This window comes from Ruditapes philippinarum, unplaced genomic scaffold, assembly GCF_026571515.1.
Source record: "Ruditapes philippinarum isolate M1 unplaced genomic scaffold, ASM2657151v2 ctg195_1_1_1_1, whole genome shotgun sequence".
Lineage (NCBI taxonomy): Eukaryota > Metazoa > Mollusca > Bivalvia > Venerida > Veneridae > Ruditapes > Ruditapes philippinarum.
The window spans coordinates 298,126-314,699 of record NW_026853905.1 but is presented as its reverse complement, the minus strand read 5'-3'; the positions used below and the strand labels follow the sequence as shown (position 1 = coordinate 314,699).

The window sequence follows — 16,574 nt, the reverse complement described above, 5'->3', positions numbered from 1 at the left end:
AGAAAACTTATTACTTGTCTTTTTAAAAAAAAATTAGAAAATTTATGTTTTAAAAAAAATGGAAAATTATAACAGTTTCAAGCATATAGCAAAAAAAAAAGTCTATTGATAAGTAAAACATTTTTCTAAGATCATGCCTACACTGTCCTTAAATGATCGAGTTAGATACAACATTGTACAATTTATTTCAAAAATTAATCTTTGGTAATAGCTTCAGATTTGAGGCAGGAAAGAAAAATTCACTTCTATGTTTGGTAGGGTCATATAGGTTTGTTCTTCCATCAATCACACTGTCCGTCTTAAGTCCGACAAAACAGTGGAATGTGAGTCTAGATTTTAGCTCAGCTATTTGAAGATTAGGGAGAGCTATTGATTTCACACAAAGATAGCATCACACTTTGTTTTAGTTTTTTGTTTCTGTAAGAATTTCTGAAATTTCCTATTGAAAGTGTCCTTTTAAAACTCAGAACATAAGTCATTTATTTTTTTGACTGATTTAAAATTTCAGATATTTAACAGTAGTCGGGTAGATGATCATTTAGCATTCACATACTTGTGTAACCGACCTAAACGTGAAGTGATGGAACTGATGATGAGGTTAACTAAATCAGCAGGACAACAGTATAAAAAACTAAAGGTATGAAGTTTATCTAATCTTTATTTTTTTAAGGGAAAGTGTTCTATGATTATTATTTTTTGACATGCTTTCTTTATATGAAATAAAGTTGATGGGTTAAGATTTTTAATAGCTCGAACTATTTATATTGTAGTTTCATTGTTATGAAATAAATGTAATATGATATGTTTGTATTGTTATATATTTACCATCAGTGCTCTGTCTAGATTATTTGATGATAAAAACATCTTATGCTATTCAGTTTTGCTCATATTTTGGTGTATCCCATTATGTTAAGTGTAAAATCATGTTCCTTTAGTTCTGCTGATCACACCAATATTTCAAAATCATGCAAATTTTTACCAATTTTAAGACTTCAAACTCTGAAATATATATCAAATTTTGTCAACTTAAGACCAAAGTCTGAAATATATAGTAAATATTGTCAACTTTAGCCCACCAAATATATTATTAGTTATAAAGAATGTTGACAGGTTATATGGCCTTATATAAAAGGCTGTTTGTAAATATAACCCAAGCCGCTAGGCCAGAGTTATATTGCAAACAGCCTTTTATATACGGCCATATATCCTGTTAACAATCTTTATAACGAATTTATAATACAGCACGCATTATATTTTAGAGAAAAAAGTAAGATTTCTTAATGAATCGACAGTAGCTGTGTATATAAAACTTTATAAACGTCACGATTATCCAATGAAAAGCGACGTTACAAACGTGCAGTATTATAAAAGGTCTTATAAGCGGAGCTGTATTTCATATGTAATAAGTAAAATGTTTGTATATTACAGGCTATAAGGGGGGGGGGGGGGCCCAGGGTTTTGGGTATAGCTCTAGGGGACAAATTTCTTCAAAAGGAGCCCAAAGTAATGACAGCAGCTGTAACTGCCTAGAGACCCCAATGCTTTCCTGGGGATATAGGAAATTAGTTAAATGAAGGTTTAATTTCTAATTTTTGGATGTTTCCCTTTGGTAACACAGGTGTCTTTAAATAGGAATGCTAAAAGGTTTAGAGAGATTTTTTTGCTAAATTAATGCTCAAAACATTATGGCACAAAGTTATTTTTTTGTTGAAGTGGAGATTTAACAATTACTACAACATGCATTTTGGGGTTACACCATCTTTAAAAATAATTTTGTAATCCCACATCCTAGTATAGACATTGGCTAGAAATTGGTAAAACGGGTAAATAAGTGATGAAATCATGTTTGTTAAAAATAAATGTAAGTAAAAATTCATTTATTTTCTTTAAATTGTTGTTTGCCTCATGCAAACTTTCATATCTCCCATTATTCAAACATTCTTTAAGTTATCAAATGAAACAAGGGCAGCGTAGTTGGACTAGGGAGTTATGCCCTTTTTTTGATATAAATTTTTTTTAACAGATGAGCATTTAACATGGCATACAGTGCTCTTGTTATAAGCAGACTTGCTTAAATAAGTAAGATTTTTGATTCAATTGTTAAATATAGATAAATGGGTTAAAACTGACATAAAATGTTACAATATCTGTTTGTTCAAATTGGCTCAAAACTTGCATAAAAATTAACAATTCATTAAACAATTCATTGCAGATTTCCTTCAAGGATGCTATTTTAGGACCAAACAGTGAGAAGACAAAGTTACTACCAACTATTGCACAAAATGAGGCTGCAGATACCACATTAGTGAAGGAATTTTGTCAGTAAGTCATTCAGTAACACTGGAATCTGAACACAGAGCAGTAAAAGAAGTAAAAAAAAAATATAATTGAATAAATAGGAGTTAAAAGACATGTATGTTTACATGTATTGGCTGTTCATGTGACAATGCATGATTTACATGTATATAAAGCATGTTTTAATTTATGATTTTTATCATAAGATTTCTATCCTGTACTTAACAGAGAAAGGGCTTTTCTTGTACATTTGTAAAACAATATTTTCTGTTACTTATAAAGACTTACTTGAGTTCCTTTCATATACCCTCAACAACTAATTTACTTGTTTGAACACATGCTGTATTAAAAAAATTGGAGGTTTGATGGTAAAAATATTTGAAGTATTGGAATGGTTTTCTTGCATGTCTTGAGAATCATTTATATGCCAATTAGGCAATTACTATTATACTTTCATACAAATAATGTATGTAATTCAATCTTACAGGTCGTTTGAGCTGGATGTGGATGAGGGATTGTTACTATATTTAGATCACTTGTTTGTACAGCCAGATGATACTTCATTTGAAACGGAGAACAACAAGGCCTCAGTGATATCTCGTGCATGGGAGGCCGTCTCTATGATCAAAAATGAAGATGAACTGATGCGATGTATAAAGAAAATTTATTACAGGTAACCATGACAATGTATTTAAATTTTGCGTTATAAAGGGGTTGTCTTTTGTTATTTATAGTAGAATGAAAACAACGTAATGGAATTTATTTAATCTTTGCATGATCTAAGAATATGATAACAGAATCAGTTAAAGTGAAAAGAAATAGAGGTCACCAACCCTTTTTCGAGTAATCTTCCCTAAATTTGATTTGTTTTTTGAGATTTGACCTTTTTAAATACCTCTTTAATAACGTAGATGTACATGTAAACTGGACAGATGGAGTTCATTTCTTACACTCTTGAATAAAGTTTGTGTTAAGAGAATTAAATATGTTAGATGTAACCCATCGTCTTGTTTATTGTTTTCTCTTGCTTAAATAAGGTATTAAGGCCCAAATAAAAAATTTCACTAGGAACATTGACAGATTTATCTAAGTGCAAGGAATGAGCAGAAATATATGATAAATTTATTTTCAGGACAAGTGGTTATGATTATGAGACTTTAGAGTTTGCACTAGAGGTGATGGCCAAGTCCAGTGATGTTGGAGACATACCTGTAGATAAGGTACTACACAATTTTTTACGTCATGTCTCATATATTTCTCATTGCAAATTTTCTGAGCTCTGTTGTAAAATTTTGTATTTAGATCTTCATAATTTTGATATTAGTGATTGTAGGTCAAACTGAGGTAAATGATGGTGCATCATCATATTTTCTTTATACATTTGCAGTAATTTTGTACATATACTTAACCCTTTAAATGCCAGCAGGAACAATAACATGCCTATGTTACCAATATATATGTGCAACCAGGAATGTCTACATGTCCATAGTCTTACCACACTGTCCACTGTTAGGGATGTTGGTTGTGTGACTAGCATTTTGATAATAAAATCCCTCACATTAACATTGGGTAGTTCCAAATTAAAAGCTTGACATCAGACAAATTTAGCAATTTAATTATTTTGGTGTGAACTTTCTTCAGGGATTAAAGTTGCTGGAATATCTGAAGGTCTACACACGCCATGCACCTCCAGCTGAATATGAGATTGAATTTAAAATTGGTGGTGAGAAAAAGGAGGCAAGTATACAATCAGATATCAATTAACTTTTTAATTTGTTGAAATGAATAAATCTAGTTTTAGACAGATAATTGAATATTTGATAATTGATTTTGAAAATGACTGCATTTTACTATTGTCAGATTAGAAAAGATTAGTGATTGACATTTATAGTTTTTTTTTCTTTGATGTATAAATTGCTTGATTTCCTTAACAAGAATACCTTTTATAGAAAGTATATACAGTGGAGCCTTGCTAATCCGAACCCTTCTAATCCGGAATCCTTTCTTATCCGAACGAAGTGTCCGGTCCCAATTTTATTCGTTCTATTTTCAATAGTAAAAAACCTTTCGGATCCGGAACCTGTCTACTCCGAATTCCGGATGATTTTTTTCAATTTTTGTTCTTATTTTTCTCTAAAATTTACCTTTCGGATCCGAACAGATTTTGCCAAATGTCACACTTTAATTCAAAATAACAAATAATCGCACATCTTGCAGGTGTAAACATACACGAAAATGATGTGTTATTTCACTTGATTAATAATGGGTGAAACGTATGATCTGCGAAGGTGTGAAAATTACACTTAGCTTGCCTTCATATCTTCTATAATTGCTTAATTGATCGTTTTTTGTCACCTTCAATAAATATTTTGATATAATGCAATAAAAATATCTTTTAATCCTTTGTAATGGATTCAGTGATACGTGATTAAGCAATGAAAATTAATAGAAACTGTCAGTGAATTCGGATAGTCGCTAAATCGGATAAGAGTAAACAACAATTGACAAATGCTGGTACGAATATTTAATTATGTCTCCGCCTCCTGTTTTACATCGTAGGTTAACTTACCCTTGAGGACATAATATTTTTGCTTATTTATTTATTTTCATTTCTGTATGTTTGTATTCACATGTATTAGAATGAACGATAAGAGACTGCAAAAATAAAATATCTAAATTGCAATTTCAAATGCATTCCCGTTTTCTTTCCTTAAACTATTTTGCAAATACATTTAACATGAAAAAACATGTAAAAGAACCTTCTAATTCGGAAACCTTTCTAATCCGGAAACCTTTCTAATCCGAACTTTTATTCTGGTCCGGACGAGTTCGGATTAGGCAGGCTCCACTGTACATGTATATTAATATGTGGTAAGCTATACTGTGCCATAAACGGACATTTTATCATTTTAAGGACATATAAAAATGTTAAGCCCTATGTGTTTATTACAGTCTCAGATATTTATGGCATCTTTACCACCAGAGAGTAAGACCAGACTACCTGTGCACCCTTTACTGCATAAAGATCCCTGGAAAGTGATCAGTAAGCAAACTAACCAATAGACTAATATATCCTGATAATCTTAATAGTGAAAACATAATCATGTAAGAATGAAATTTTTGTGTGCCTTTAGTACTAATATCATGTAGAAAATGCCGATGAGAAGGGCTGGAACCAGTAATTCCTGGAGGCAATCTAATTTACTAAGAGAACACCAGTTTAAATTAGTCTATGATATAAGAAAATGTTAATATATTCAAGTAACAAGGTAAATTTGAGAAATAAAAACTGAAATGTACCCATAACTTTAAAAAAAAAGAATATAATTTATTTATTATGTTACCTGGCAGCAGATAAAACTAGTTCTTGTATAATTCTTTCAGTCAATCAGTCACTTATATACATATATGTGTTGAATGGAACTACATATCTTTTGGTATACTGTGTTTTGTATCTTTTGTAGCTCCAGAGTTGAATAGAGAGACAGTTGCTACATGGCTTCTGATGGCGAAACTGCTCAGTGTAAGGATATCTTTAAATTTGTCATATGATATAAATTTAACTCTTTGTTTTTTCAATTAAAATTCTAATCCTGAACTTTAACACTATGTTGGTATTTCATTATCTCATAAGTGTAATTATTAGCCTTATCCTAACAGTTATTATGATTGTGTGTCCTTTCGGAAATACTTATTTTAAAGCTTTTTGATATAGGTGAATTTTTCTAACATCTAAGTTTATTTGTTTAAGTTGATGGGACAGTATCTTATATGCCAAACTTTAGTTGTCTGTTTTATTCTCCTGTACTAATATTCATGAAGCAATGGGAATTTTCTTAAGGTAAAGTAATGAGACTATATATCCTGCTCCAAATGCAAAGATAAAAAAAAATGTCTTGCACCCTGAGGACTGTTGTACACTTCAGTGTGTAACTTTCTTAGTCAGAATTTATAATTGAATGACTTTTTTTTATGAAAACATATATTTGATACTATTTCATTAGGCATATTAGACTTACTGTAGATGTTAGGACTTCTAATTGTATATACATGTACATGTACATAAACCCCAAACGACCTTGTTTGGAACATTGTCATTATAGACAACCTCTGATAGTTCCCAGATCCCACAAAAGAATGTACAAGTACATATAACGGTATTTTAAGGAATGAAACGTATTGCCTTCCCAAGTACCAGTTCATTTAAGGAAATAACCTTATATGTGGGGACGTATTATTGTATACATATTTCAGTTATCACCAGACCAGATATGTCTAACAGCAGTACAGAACATGGTTAGAGTGTATACAGAAACATTTACAAGCCCTGATGGAGGATCAGACATGAGTCATTGGAACTGGAGACCCGAACAGGCCAACCAAATCCTACTACAGGTATACTTATACTATATCTATCTTTGTTTGGTCACATGTAATGTAAAAAGTAAATATTACTTTGTTTCTAATCTACTCATTAATGTACTGTAGAATAACTTTGTAACACCATTATCTTTATTAAATTAGTATTCCTTATAAAGGAAGAAGTCTAGATTTTATCTTTATCTTAAATATTAGAATTTAGTCTTGTATTAATTCAATGGAATGATAACATTTGAAATATTTTGTGATGAAACAATAGGAACATTAATATCTTCATGTTATTCATATTGATATGATAATGCTTTATTTTTTTTTTAAATATTTTCTATGTATTAATTAACACATGTGATCCTTTGATTTATAAATATTTATTTCTTATTACCCCAGGATGCTGTACAAGTGTTACAGAGCATTAAGAATTGTGAGAGCTCTCTTGCATGTGCTAAATGGATGGTCACCAAACTACCCTTGGGTATCTCCTTTATTTTCATTTTTAAATTCTAAGAAAGGTTTGAATTTTTTTTTAGATATAATAAGAAAGTTATTACATTTGAAAAAAATTTTTTTGTAAAAGATTGATTTTTATAATAGGGTAAATCAGCAGGGGCATTAAAGTGAATTTAAAAGCAATAAACATAAATATTATTTAGGTTCGAGAAAGTTGGTCCTGAAACACGTGAAAAATTAGAGGTTTTTGGCACTTGAAAAATTATTGAAGATTTTTTATGTATCAACTTTTTGGGGTTAGGGGGTTTTTTTTAAATTTTTTTGGTGAATTTTTTCTTTTCTGATGAAAATATTCTTGTTTACTTCAAAACAATGCTCTATGGATATTGTATAGTGTTGCTGCATTACCTTGTTGAACCATTAATGCATGATATTAAAGTTTTAGTTAAATTATGCTCCAGCAATGATACTTCCTAATGTCCATGAAATGTACTGAAATTAAAATTTGGTATCTTAGACTACCAACTTGACAAAAATACCATTTATTTGGTTAATATATCCTATGTTCACTCCAGTTAAATATCACAATTGACTTGTATTTTACAAAGTGTGGAAAGAAAGAGAAAGCAAAGGCAGCCTACCTGAAATTTCTCAGTCACTGGCAGAAGATGGCATCAGCACAAGCCCTGTGTTTGAATGGTCTTGGTGAAGCAGAGTTGTTACAAAGCACAGACAAACCATCATTACTGTTACAGAAATTATATGAACATCCTAGTATCACACAGCTTGAATGGGAAGCTGGATCAATCAAACCTGGTTAGTATTTGTCATAGATAAATAAATTAAAAAAGACATGCATGGCTGAGTTGTTAAGGTCATTGATGAGAACAGTCACTTGTCATTCACTGCCATTGCGCTGTATTCTTGTGTTAAATTGTTTGGTGATGAACTTCTCTGGTTACCTTATTGGATGAAAGGGTGGCTGTAAACAGATAATGTTTCAGCTCAAAACTCAAACTATAGTAAAGAGACTTTTATTTTCAGATTCGACTTTGGAGAGACATATAATTGTCAATAGGATAAATTGCATTAGTCCTCAACCGCTGTTTTATGTGACCTATATTGAAAGGTTGGCAGTAAGAAATGCAAGTAGTAATGGTACAGAATCGGATTCTGTGTCATAGTAAAATGAACGTCTTCAGTTTCATTGAGAATTTTCCCTGACCCCGGGGTTCCCGTGTCATTTGATTTATTGTAAAATTTACAATTGATTACAGACGTTTTTGGGTTTTTCTATTTTTTTTAAAAGTCAACAGCAGACAACATGACTACAAAACTAAAAAAATTCTTTTGTATGGGGTTTATTTTGAGATTTTTGTTTTCAGAATAAGCTGCTGCAGGAAATTGCTGATATCAACAATATTTATAAAGGGGACTAATACCTTTATCATGAAAGGTTTCAGTCTGGAAAAAGACACAACAAATTTGACCTGTAATCAACTGCAAATACCATTCTATGCGTTTAATCCTTTAATTTTAATGCTTTTACCACTACAACTGTTTTAAAGGGGTACTGAATAGGGCCAAATTTTTTTGGGGCAATACTTTTGATGGATTAAATAGATTTGTAACTGCACTTAAATTGATAATTGACTTGAATTAATTTAATTTTGTGATTCAGAAGTAAAAACTTTTGTAAGTAAAACAACATTTGTATTAGCACACAGTGGAGACTTGACTGACACATGTTGTATGTGAAATGTCTAACATATGACTTGCCTAATCAATCTATAGCTGGTACATGTATACATAAATACAATCGAAATTAAGTTACATCATTGCCTTCAGCTTAAAACAAAGAAAATGAAATTATAAGAGAATCTCAAGAATTAGATTAGATAATGCAACAGTTTTTTTATTTCAGACAATGACATTTAGCTTGGAGAATATCAAACTAAGTGAAACACTTCGAGAAATTGATGATGATGATGAGGAAATCAATTTCAAAAGGTGAGAAGTTGAAATATTATTTTTTTCTAAGGATGTTCTGTCACATGATTTGCCATAATTTAAAAAAAAAGTAAAGGCATTGTTCTTTGCAGGGGTAATTTGTCTTTCAGATGAAATTATCCTTTGTATTGTAGTATCTGAAACTGGCTAACAATTTTTCCTCACCTAGTCATGTATATTACAATATCTTTGTTGTAATAACTTAGATCAGTATTGTCAAGAAACATTATTTGTATTGAGAATCCAACAGAGTTTAATAAATGGTTGGTTAAATGTTCTTTCATTCACATTTAATCTGTAAATAGTGATATCATTTGTAGTAAAAATGTACTGTATTTCAGAATTGTTCACCTTGTTGAGAAAGAAAACAATGAAAAGAATATCATGAGATTGTTTGAGTATGCCCTAAAGGTAATTGTGTATTTTTCAGATATTAGTTTTTGATTTGTTGAACTTCTTGCTCTTTATTACTGGTATAGTTTGTAATATATTGATAGGATATCATGTAGCATCCTTTATAAAGATTCCATGAAATTTGCTGAAGTTTTAATGAATAGGCTACAGACATTATAATTTGGCTACAAAGTTCTCATCCATGTTGTAATGCTAGTATGATAATATTTTGTTGGAAATCAGAAAATCACACTGATTTGATTGAAAAGAATTTTTCCTCACGCCCTTGTCGCGGATAATATTATTTTCTAAACTCTTTTTCAGCTTGAAATGTCAGTTTTTTAGATAATCTTTGTTATGAATATTAGAAAAGTTCAAAATATAGAAGTGTATATAGAAAAAACTGGTCATGGAATAGTTAATTTATTAAGTACTACTAATATTTCTGAAAACCAGTTGACTTCTATTTATTACAATAATTGTAAATAAACACTATTGAGGATATTTCAGCCACATGAAGGTCGTGAGACAGTATGCTGTATCAGGGCATTAAGATGTTTACTTCACCTATGTGATGATGCTACCATGCAGAAAGAATGTAACAAGTCACTTGAGGATATAAGGTAAGTAAATCATATAAAAAATAGAGTCATCTTTGACTACTGCTAAATGTCTGTCATGTCAGCACATCCATGCAGCTGACAACACTGTTGACAGCTTTGCTGTTTTATGTTGAAATCCATAATGGTAAAAATGGAAATTTCCTAATTCAAAGCATTGTCTATGTTCATGAGGTTATGTATTCATGTATTTGAGGGTAACCTTAGGTGAAATATCTTCTGTGTTGGAGAAAATTTATAAAATGATATATAATATGTATGTTATTGAATATTTACAGGAATCTTCTACATGTGATGATTTATCTGTCAAGTCTGGAGAAACTTCACATTCGACATACTGTAGAAACATTTATCTCCTGTCATAAAGAAGGATTGGTGAAAGGAATCTGGAAAAATCATAGTCATGAAAAAACTGTGAGTTTTCCTTTTCATACTGAATGTTCTTTGATTGTGATTTTGGTCTTAGTTTTTGAATATCCTCATGATTTTTACATACCCTTTATAAATTGAAAGTTCTGCAGTATTTTAACTGTAAAAACAGGGTATTTGTTTAGTTTAAACTTAATTTATTCAAGCTGTGTTGTGAAGAAAGCTTGTAGCTTATTTGAACCACTAGGTTCCGGTACCTGGAACTAACCAGAACCGGTCCATATCAGGAAAACAGTTGTAACTCAAGTCAGACTTGAACCTGGAATCACTGAGTTGTGAAGCAGACATATGTACCACTAAGCCCCCACTCTTCAAAAATAGTTTTGTTATTGATAGACAGAACCGTTGATACTTAATGTAAGAAATAATAAAATTATAATGAAACTTGAACTACTTGAATATATTTTCACAGGCTGTGACATTGGTGTCATGTTTGTGCCTAGATTTTGAGATCTATGACTTCCAGTTATGGACAAGCATTCTGCAGAGGCTTCATTCATTTGGACTGGTGAGTTTATCTGTAAATTTTGTTGCATTATGAATAGCTGTATTTTACTTGATATTCAAAATCAGTAAATATGTGCGTGGAGCTAGTCTTAGAAGTGAAGCAATGTCACTGCTCTATGTCTAACATATATGATGTTATCCTGTCCATTGCATCACACACTGTTATGTTTGAGTAGGAATAACAGAGCAAATGAATAGAAGTCATGGAGGAAATGGTTAAGCATCAAGTTAACGGTGACTTTAGTTATGGTAACTTATTTTACTACAATGCCCTTTACTGCTGTATGTTTCGAAAATAACTGGGACTTTCAATGTGGTAATTCATATAAAGTTGGTGATCTTTGTACATGAAGTAATGAATGAATGGGCACATACTGACTTCCCCCACCAGTAAAGCTGGAATTTGGCCAGATGACATTACCTGGTAAATTATATTTAATTATTTTTTTATCACATATTTCATTTGTAGTTGTATATTTTTGATTGATAGAGATTCTGAAAGTTTGATAATTCAGTGAGATGATATCTTCAGGTGACCCAGCTAGAATATGTGTTGTTGCGCCTCAACAATGTGCCAGAACTATGGCAGATTGCAGCTTTCCCTAAAATGTGGTATACTGTTGTATCCATGCCTCTACTCAAAGGTGAGAACCAAGTTAAAATTCTAGTTTTGAGAAATTTTATTTCCTCATACTCAATTTTTGCGGAGACATGAAGTTTTTGCACCGTCTGTCCATCCCCCTGGTTCATAACATTATCATTTATTAATGGATTTTGAAAATAACAGTATCATTTATTAATGGATTTTGAAATAATTTTGCATAAATGTGAAGCAGATTAAGACACCAGACCCATGTTCATCAAAGTGCTCTTATGATTGTGTCTGGTCATAAATTCTGTCATTCTTAGGTGGATTTGAAATATCTATGCGTAAATGTGTTCGCCATTGAGGTGTTATGTACAAAAATGGGGTCTCTGGCTCAAAAGTCAAGGTCACACTTGTACGTCCAAATTTACAATTTGCCTGTTTCAAACTGTATGTTTTGAAAAACATACATGTAAGTCATCAGAGAACTGTCACATGGTTTGTGACATTTCTATGATTCACTTTTTTATTTATTAAAGATTTTTTTGTAAATCTGTTACTCCTGAAAGATATTTCACAAAGAGACAGTTGCATCAAAATATTATACGGAAACATCTTTAACAGTAATATAAAACAGTATTAAATATGTTTATCTTTCTTTCAGTATGTTCACCTTTGAGTAAAGAACAGACAGACACATGTGTACATTACTTCAATGTCTTGTTAAGGTAAGTTTGATTTACATGATGTGAGAAAACATAAACAGAAAGATAAAAGTTGAAAAAAAAATCCAAAGAATAAAAAAAATGAAAATAAGAATTACAGGATTCAAACTTGTGCTCAATAAGTCTAATACAATGTTTTTGTCATGTTTTCAGATGTCCTGTATTGAGGGATCTGGATGGTGACATGTTATCTAAACTATACCACAAGTTAGAGATGCCGGCTTGCTCTCTGGGATGTCTCATCATCTGTAAATCATCGTCTGACTCCATGTTTCAGGTAGCTATAACTCTGTTTCACTCTCAGTTAAATGAGACTACTGTAGCAGTTGAAAGCTAAACATGACTCTGCTGGTTTTTTAATTAAAAACTTCAGACACAAAATCATTTTGCTGTAAATAAATCTAATTGAAGTTCTGTGCTTTAGTGTAATGGACTTGATTTGTTTTTTGGGGCTGTCTCTTATAACTAACAGTGATTTTAATATGTAAATTCTAATTTTTAGAGAAAAGACAAACTGCATACATTTGTAGACTGGCTTAGCTCTTTAATGTTTACAAAATTCTGATTATCTTTGAAAGAATATTGGACTGAAAATTCTATTGTTTACCAAATACCTCAATTTAGTTAAATTGTGTCTTAAAAAAATTAACCTATTGACTGGGTCAAAAGTTACTGTGAAGATTTAGTAAATTAATTTCTTGAATATTATCTTATATTTTCAGTTTACTTAATTAGACATGTACTTTGTATAATATGTTTTTTGATAAAACACTTTTCTTGTTTTTGTATAGAATAAAGTGAGTGAGGAAGGCAGACAAATCCTGGATAACATTGACTATATGCTCCAATGTGGTCTTAGTCATGGAATCAGTACTAAGGTAATTAAAATTTGAAAGCTAGTTTAGTTTAAAGATAATTTCATATTTAAGCATGATTGTGAAAGAAATTCTTGCAATGTATATTAAGCACTTTCGACTATCCAGTACTGGTGTCGTATGAGGAGACAAAGTCATGACAAAAGTAGAGCGAGAACCCATGATCCCTGGGTTGAGAGGCAGACACCTTATTTACTATGAAACCCTTCCCCTTTTACTAGGAAATCAGTCCCATTTTCAAAACTAATGGATGATTATGTACAATTTTCAGCAGGATGGCTCATGTGTTTAAAGCAAACAAGCATTTGTTTGTTGTAGTGAAGAAGTAAACTTAATTTCTTAGGCATAAAAAGCAAAAGCATGGTTTAGAATACATTTTAAAATATCTGCAATTTATACTTTAATTATCAAACAAGATATCATTGGTAGGGTTAATTTTACTTCAAGCCTAATGATTACATGATTAAATCTCAATGTTGTTTTATGTATTATCAGATACAAGAGAGTGTATATAAAGATATGTTGGTATGTGAGAGGTTTGAACAGATTCTAGATACACCATACCAACAACAGTTTGTAGAGTATTGTGTCAAGATGAAACAAATAGATGACCTGTTACTGTTTGCTATAAAACATCAAAGGTAAGAGCTATAAGGGGGCAGATTAATATTGAATGAAAATAATAGACATGTGAACTCTCCCACTTTTAGCATTTGCAGCTATATTTTCAATGATTTTTCTTAAAATAAGGGGTATTTTTACAAATTAAAGAAATCTCCCTCTTTTTGATGTCAGAACTTTCTTCTTTGTTTATTGCAAATTTTAAAGTCTCCCTCTTTTTTGAAGAAAAATCTCCCACTTGATCATCAAAAAAAGTAAACATGTATGAATAGAGTAATCCTAATACAAATAGAAATTAAGTTTTGAAGGTTAAGATAATAAAATATCATAAGGTGTGTAGAAATACATGGGTGCAAGTTAAAAATTTTGAAAAACCTGAACTGTTTGTTGGGGGCCAGGGGGCGCAAGGGCCCCCGTAGGGTCCAGGGCAACGCCCGGCCATGGGTCCATGGGGCCGGAGGCCCCCAGAAGCTCCTGCATAATAGCACATTTGAAGGCCTAAAATGCAATTCCCTGAATATCAGAAGTAGATCTATATAAGTTTTTTCTTAAAGTACAATTTTATTTCATATCTTGTAAAAAAAAAATGAAATTAAATAAATAAAATACAACTTAGTAAAGGATGAAGAATATACTTAAAAAATAGGCCAAGTGACTACATGTATTATCTACCAATAAAAATATTTAGGCTTAACCATCAAAGTCATTTCAAAACTAAAGACATATACTTTTTACAAAGAAAGCATGCACACAAAATCAAACATAGTGACATTTGATAATGTATATGAATATAACAACACAATCAATTTTAAGTCTACAATGGCAACTAAATAATAATGGTTTGGATCGTCTGTGTGTGTTTTAATTCTTTTATCCATACTTGATGGTTTTTCTACATAGAAAGCTACGCCGGGAACGTCTGGCTTTTTCAGCCAGTTTCCGTAGTCATCCCACGTTTCGATCACATTCAGACAACCATTCCAATCTCCATTTATTTTTTGTAGTCTTCTCATAATCCTTCGTTTTGACTATCTCTTTCTGTTAACATATTACTCTATAGCCGAATCGAGAATGAAGCTGCTTTTTCATTGAATGGTTATAATTAGCGCGCCAATCTAAATCGTTGTAATAAATTTACGGATAAAATTGCATGCCGGGATTAAAAATATATGTTTTCGTTAACATTTCGTATATCTTCGGAAACTATCGGCAGTTTCCGCGAAAGTTTACTATTGACACTTCGAGAACAACCGTGAGCGTCCCTAGTGTTCTCGATTATGAACTTCTGATCGGTGGTACTTCTCAGTTTGAAAGAGTAGACCCGCACCATACCCCTCAAAATATCTCAACGGATTTAAGTGATTTGCAAAAATGATTCCTCCAGGACGTGAAAAACCGGAACTTCCGGCACATGCCGGAAAACTTGCACCCATGTGTGTAGAAATAGCTTGTATTAGTCTTTTTCCTAAAGAAAAGGAAATACTTTGTCAAAATTGCCAATTAGTCATATTTGTATTGATTACAAGTTAAAGATATATTCTTTACTCATTATATCACTTAAAAGATCGTTAGAGCAGAAGTATTTTCAGTTTTAGTGAAACATGTAGGTTCATTACAAATTGTATCAAGTTGCTATAATCTTATAAATCAGTTTATTAATGTAGTTATCTAACTTACATATATCAATGATTACAGGTTATCAGAAGCTCGTACATTGGTGATGGTATATACAAATGCCCACACGGATGTTTGTATGAAGGTAGCACAGTATATAGATGAGGAGGAAGAGGAAGAAGACAGTTCTACAGCACTGCTTAAGGTTAACAAAACTTCAATTCATATTCTTATTATACCCCCACAAACGAAGTTTAGGGGGGGTATATAGGAGTCAGCTTGTCGGTCGGTCGGTCGGTCCACATCATGGTTTCCGGACGATAACTAGAGTTTGGAATGAGGTATTGTAATCAAACTTGGTATATAGCAACCTTATGTGGAAACTCCGGTTGGTATTGCATTTGGACCCCCTAGGGTCAAGGCCACTGTTACTAAAAAAAGAAAAATGGTTTCCGGACAATAACTAGAGTAAGGAATAAAATATTGTAATCAAATTTAATGTACAGCAAGCTTATAAGAAGTCCCTGGTTGGTTATGCATTTGGACCCCTTGGGGTCAAGGTCACCATTTCTAAAAATAGCAAAATGCTTTTCCGGATAATAACTAGAGTTAGGAATGAGATATTGTTATCAAAACTTGGGTTGGTATTGCATTTGGACCCACTGGGGTCAAGGTCACCGTTACTAAAAATAGAAAAATGGTTTCCGGACAATAACTAGAATTAGGAATGAGATATTGTTATCAAACTTGGGGTATAGCAAGCTTACATGAAGACCTGGGTTGATATTGCATTTGGACCCCCTTGGGTCAAGGTCACCGTTACTAAATATAGAAAAATGGTTTCTGGACAATAACTACAGTTAGGAATGAGATATTGTTACAAACTTGGTGTTTTTGCTTGGATCCCCTGGGGTCAAGGTCACTGTTACTAAAAATAGAAAAATGGTTTTCGGGCAATAACTTGAGTTAGGAATGAGATATTACAATCAAATTTGGTGTATAGAAGACCTGGGTTGGTATTGCATTTGGACCCCCTAGGGTCAAGGTCACCGTAACAGTGTTACTAAAAATG

General features: G+C 31.9%; 1 protein-coding gene across 1 annotated transcript in view; it reads left to right on the top strand.

Moving 5' to 3' along the window:
• Window positions 1–16,574, top strand: part of LOC132738333 (kinetochore-associated protein 1-like) — a 54,954-nt gene that overhangs the window by 36,203 nt on the left and 2,177 nt on the right. Inside the window, exons 40-61 of the mRNA XM_060725819.1 lie at window positions 509–637; window positions 2,213–2,322; window positions 2,783–2,968; window positions 3,428–3,515; window positions 3,937–4,032; window positions 5,248–5,338; window positions 5,760–5,818; window positions 6,550–6,690; window positions 7,063–7,147; window positions 7,326–7,351; window positions 7,698–7,938; window positions 9,021–9,132; window positions 9,474–9,543; window positions 10,036–10,148; window positions 10,424–10,559; window positions 10,987–11,082; window positions 11,614–11,725; window positions 12,332–12,395; window positions 12,546–12,669; window positions 13,184–13,270; window positions 13,763–13,908; window positions 15,584–15,707. Coding sequence (XP_060581802.1) covers window positions 509–637; window positions 2,213–2,322; window positions 2,783–2,968; window positions 3,428–3,515; window positions 3,937–4,032; window positions 5,248–5,338; window positions 5,760–5,818; window positions 6,550–6,690; window positions 7,063–7,147; window positions 7,326–7,351; window positions 7,698–7,938; window positions 9,021–9,132; window positions 9,474–9,543; window positions 10,036–10,148; window positions 10,424–10,559; window positions 10,987–11,082; window positions 11,614–11,725; window positions 12,332–12,395; window positions 12,546–12,669; window positions 13,184–13,270; window positions 13,763–13,908; window positions 15,584–15,707 — 2,436 coding nt within the window. The remainder of the gene's footprint in view (window positions 1–508; window positions 638–2,212; window positions 2,323–2,782; window positions 2,969–3,427; window positions 3,516–3,936; window positions 4,033–5,247; window positions 5,339–5,759; window positions 5,819–6,549; window positions 6,691–7,062; window positions 7,148–7,325; window positions 7,352–7,697; window positions 7,939–9,020; window positions 9,133–9,473; window positions 9,544–10,035; window positions 10,149–10,423; window positions 10,560–10,986; window positions 11,083–11,613; window positions 11,726–12,331; window positions 12,396–12,545; window positions 12,670–13,183; window positions 13,271–13,762; window positions 13,909–15,583; window positions 15,708–16,574) is intronic.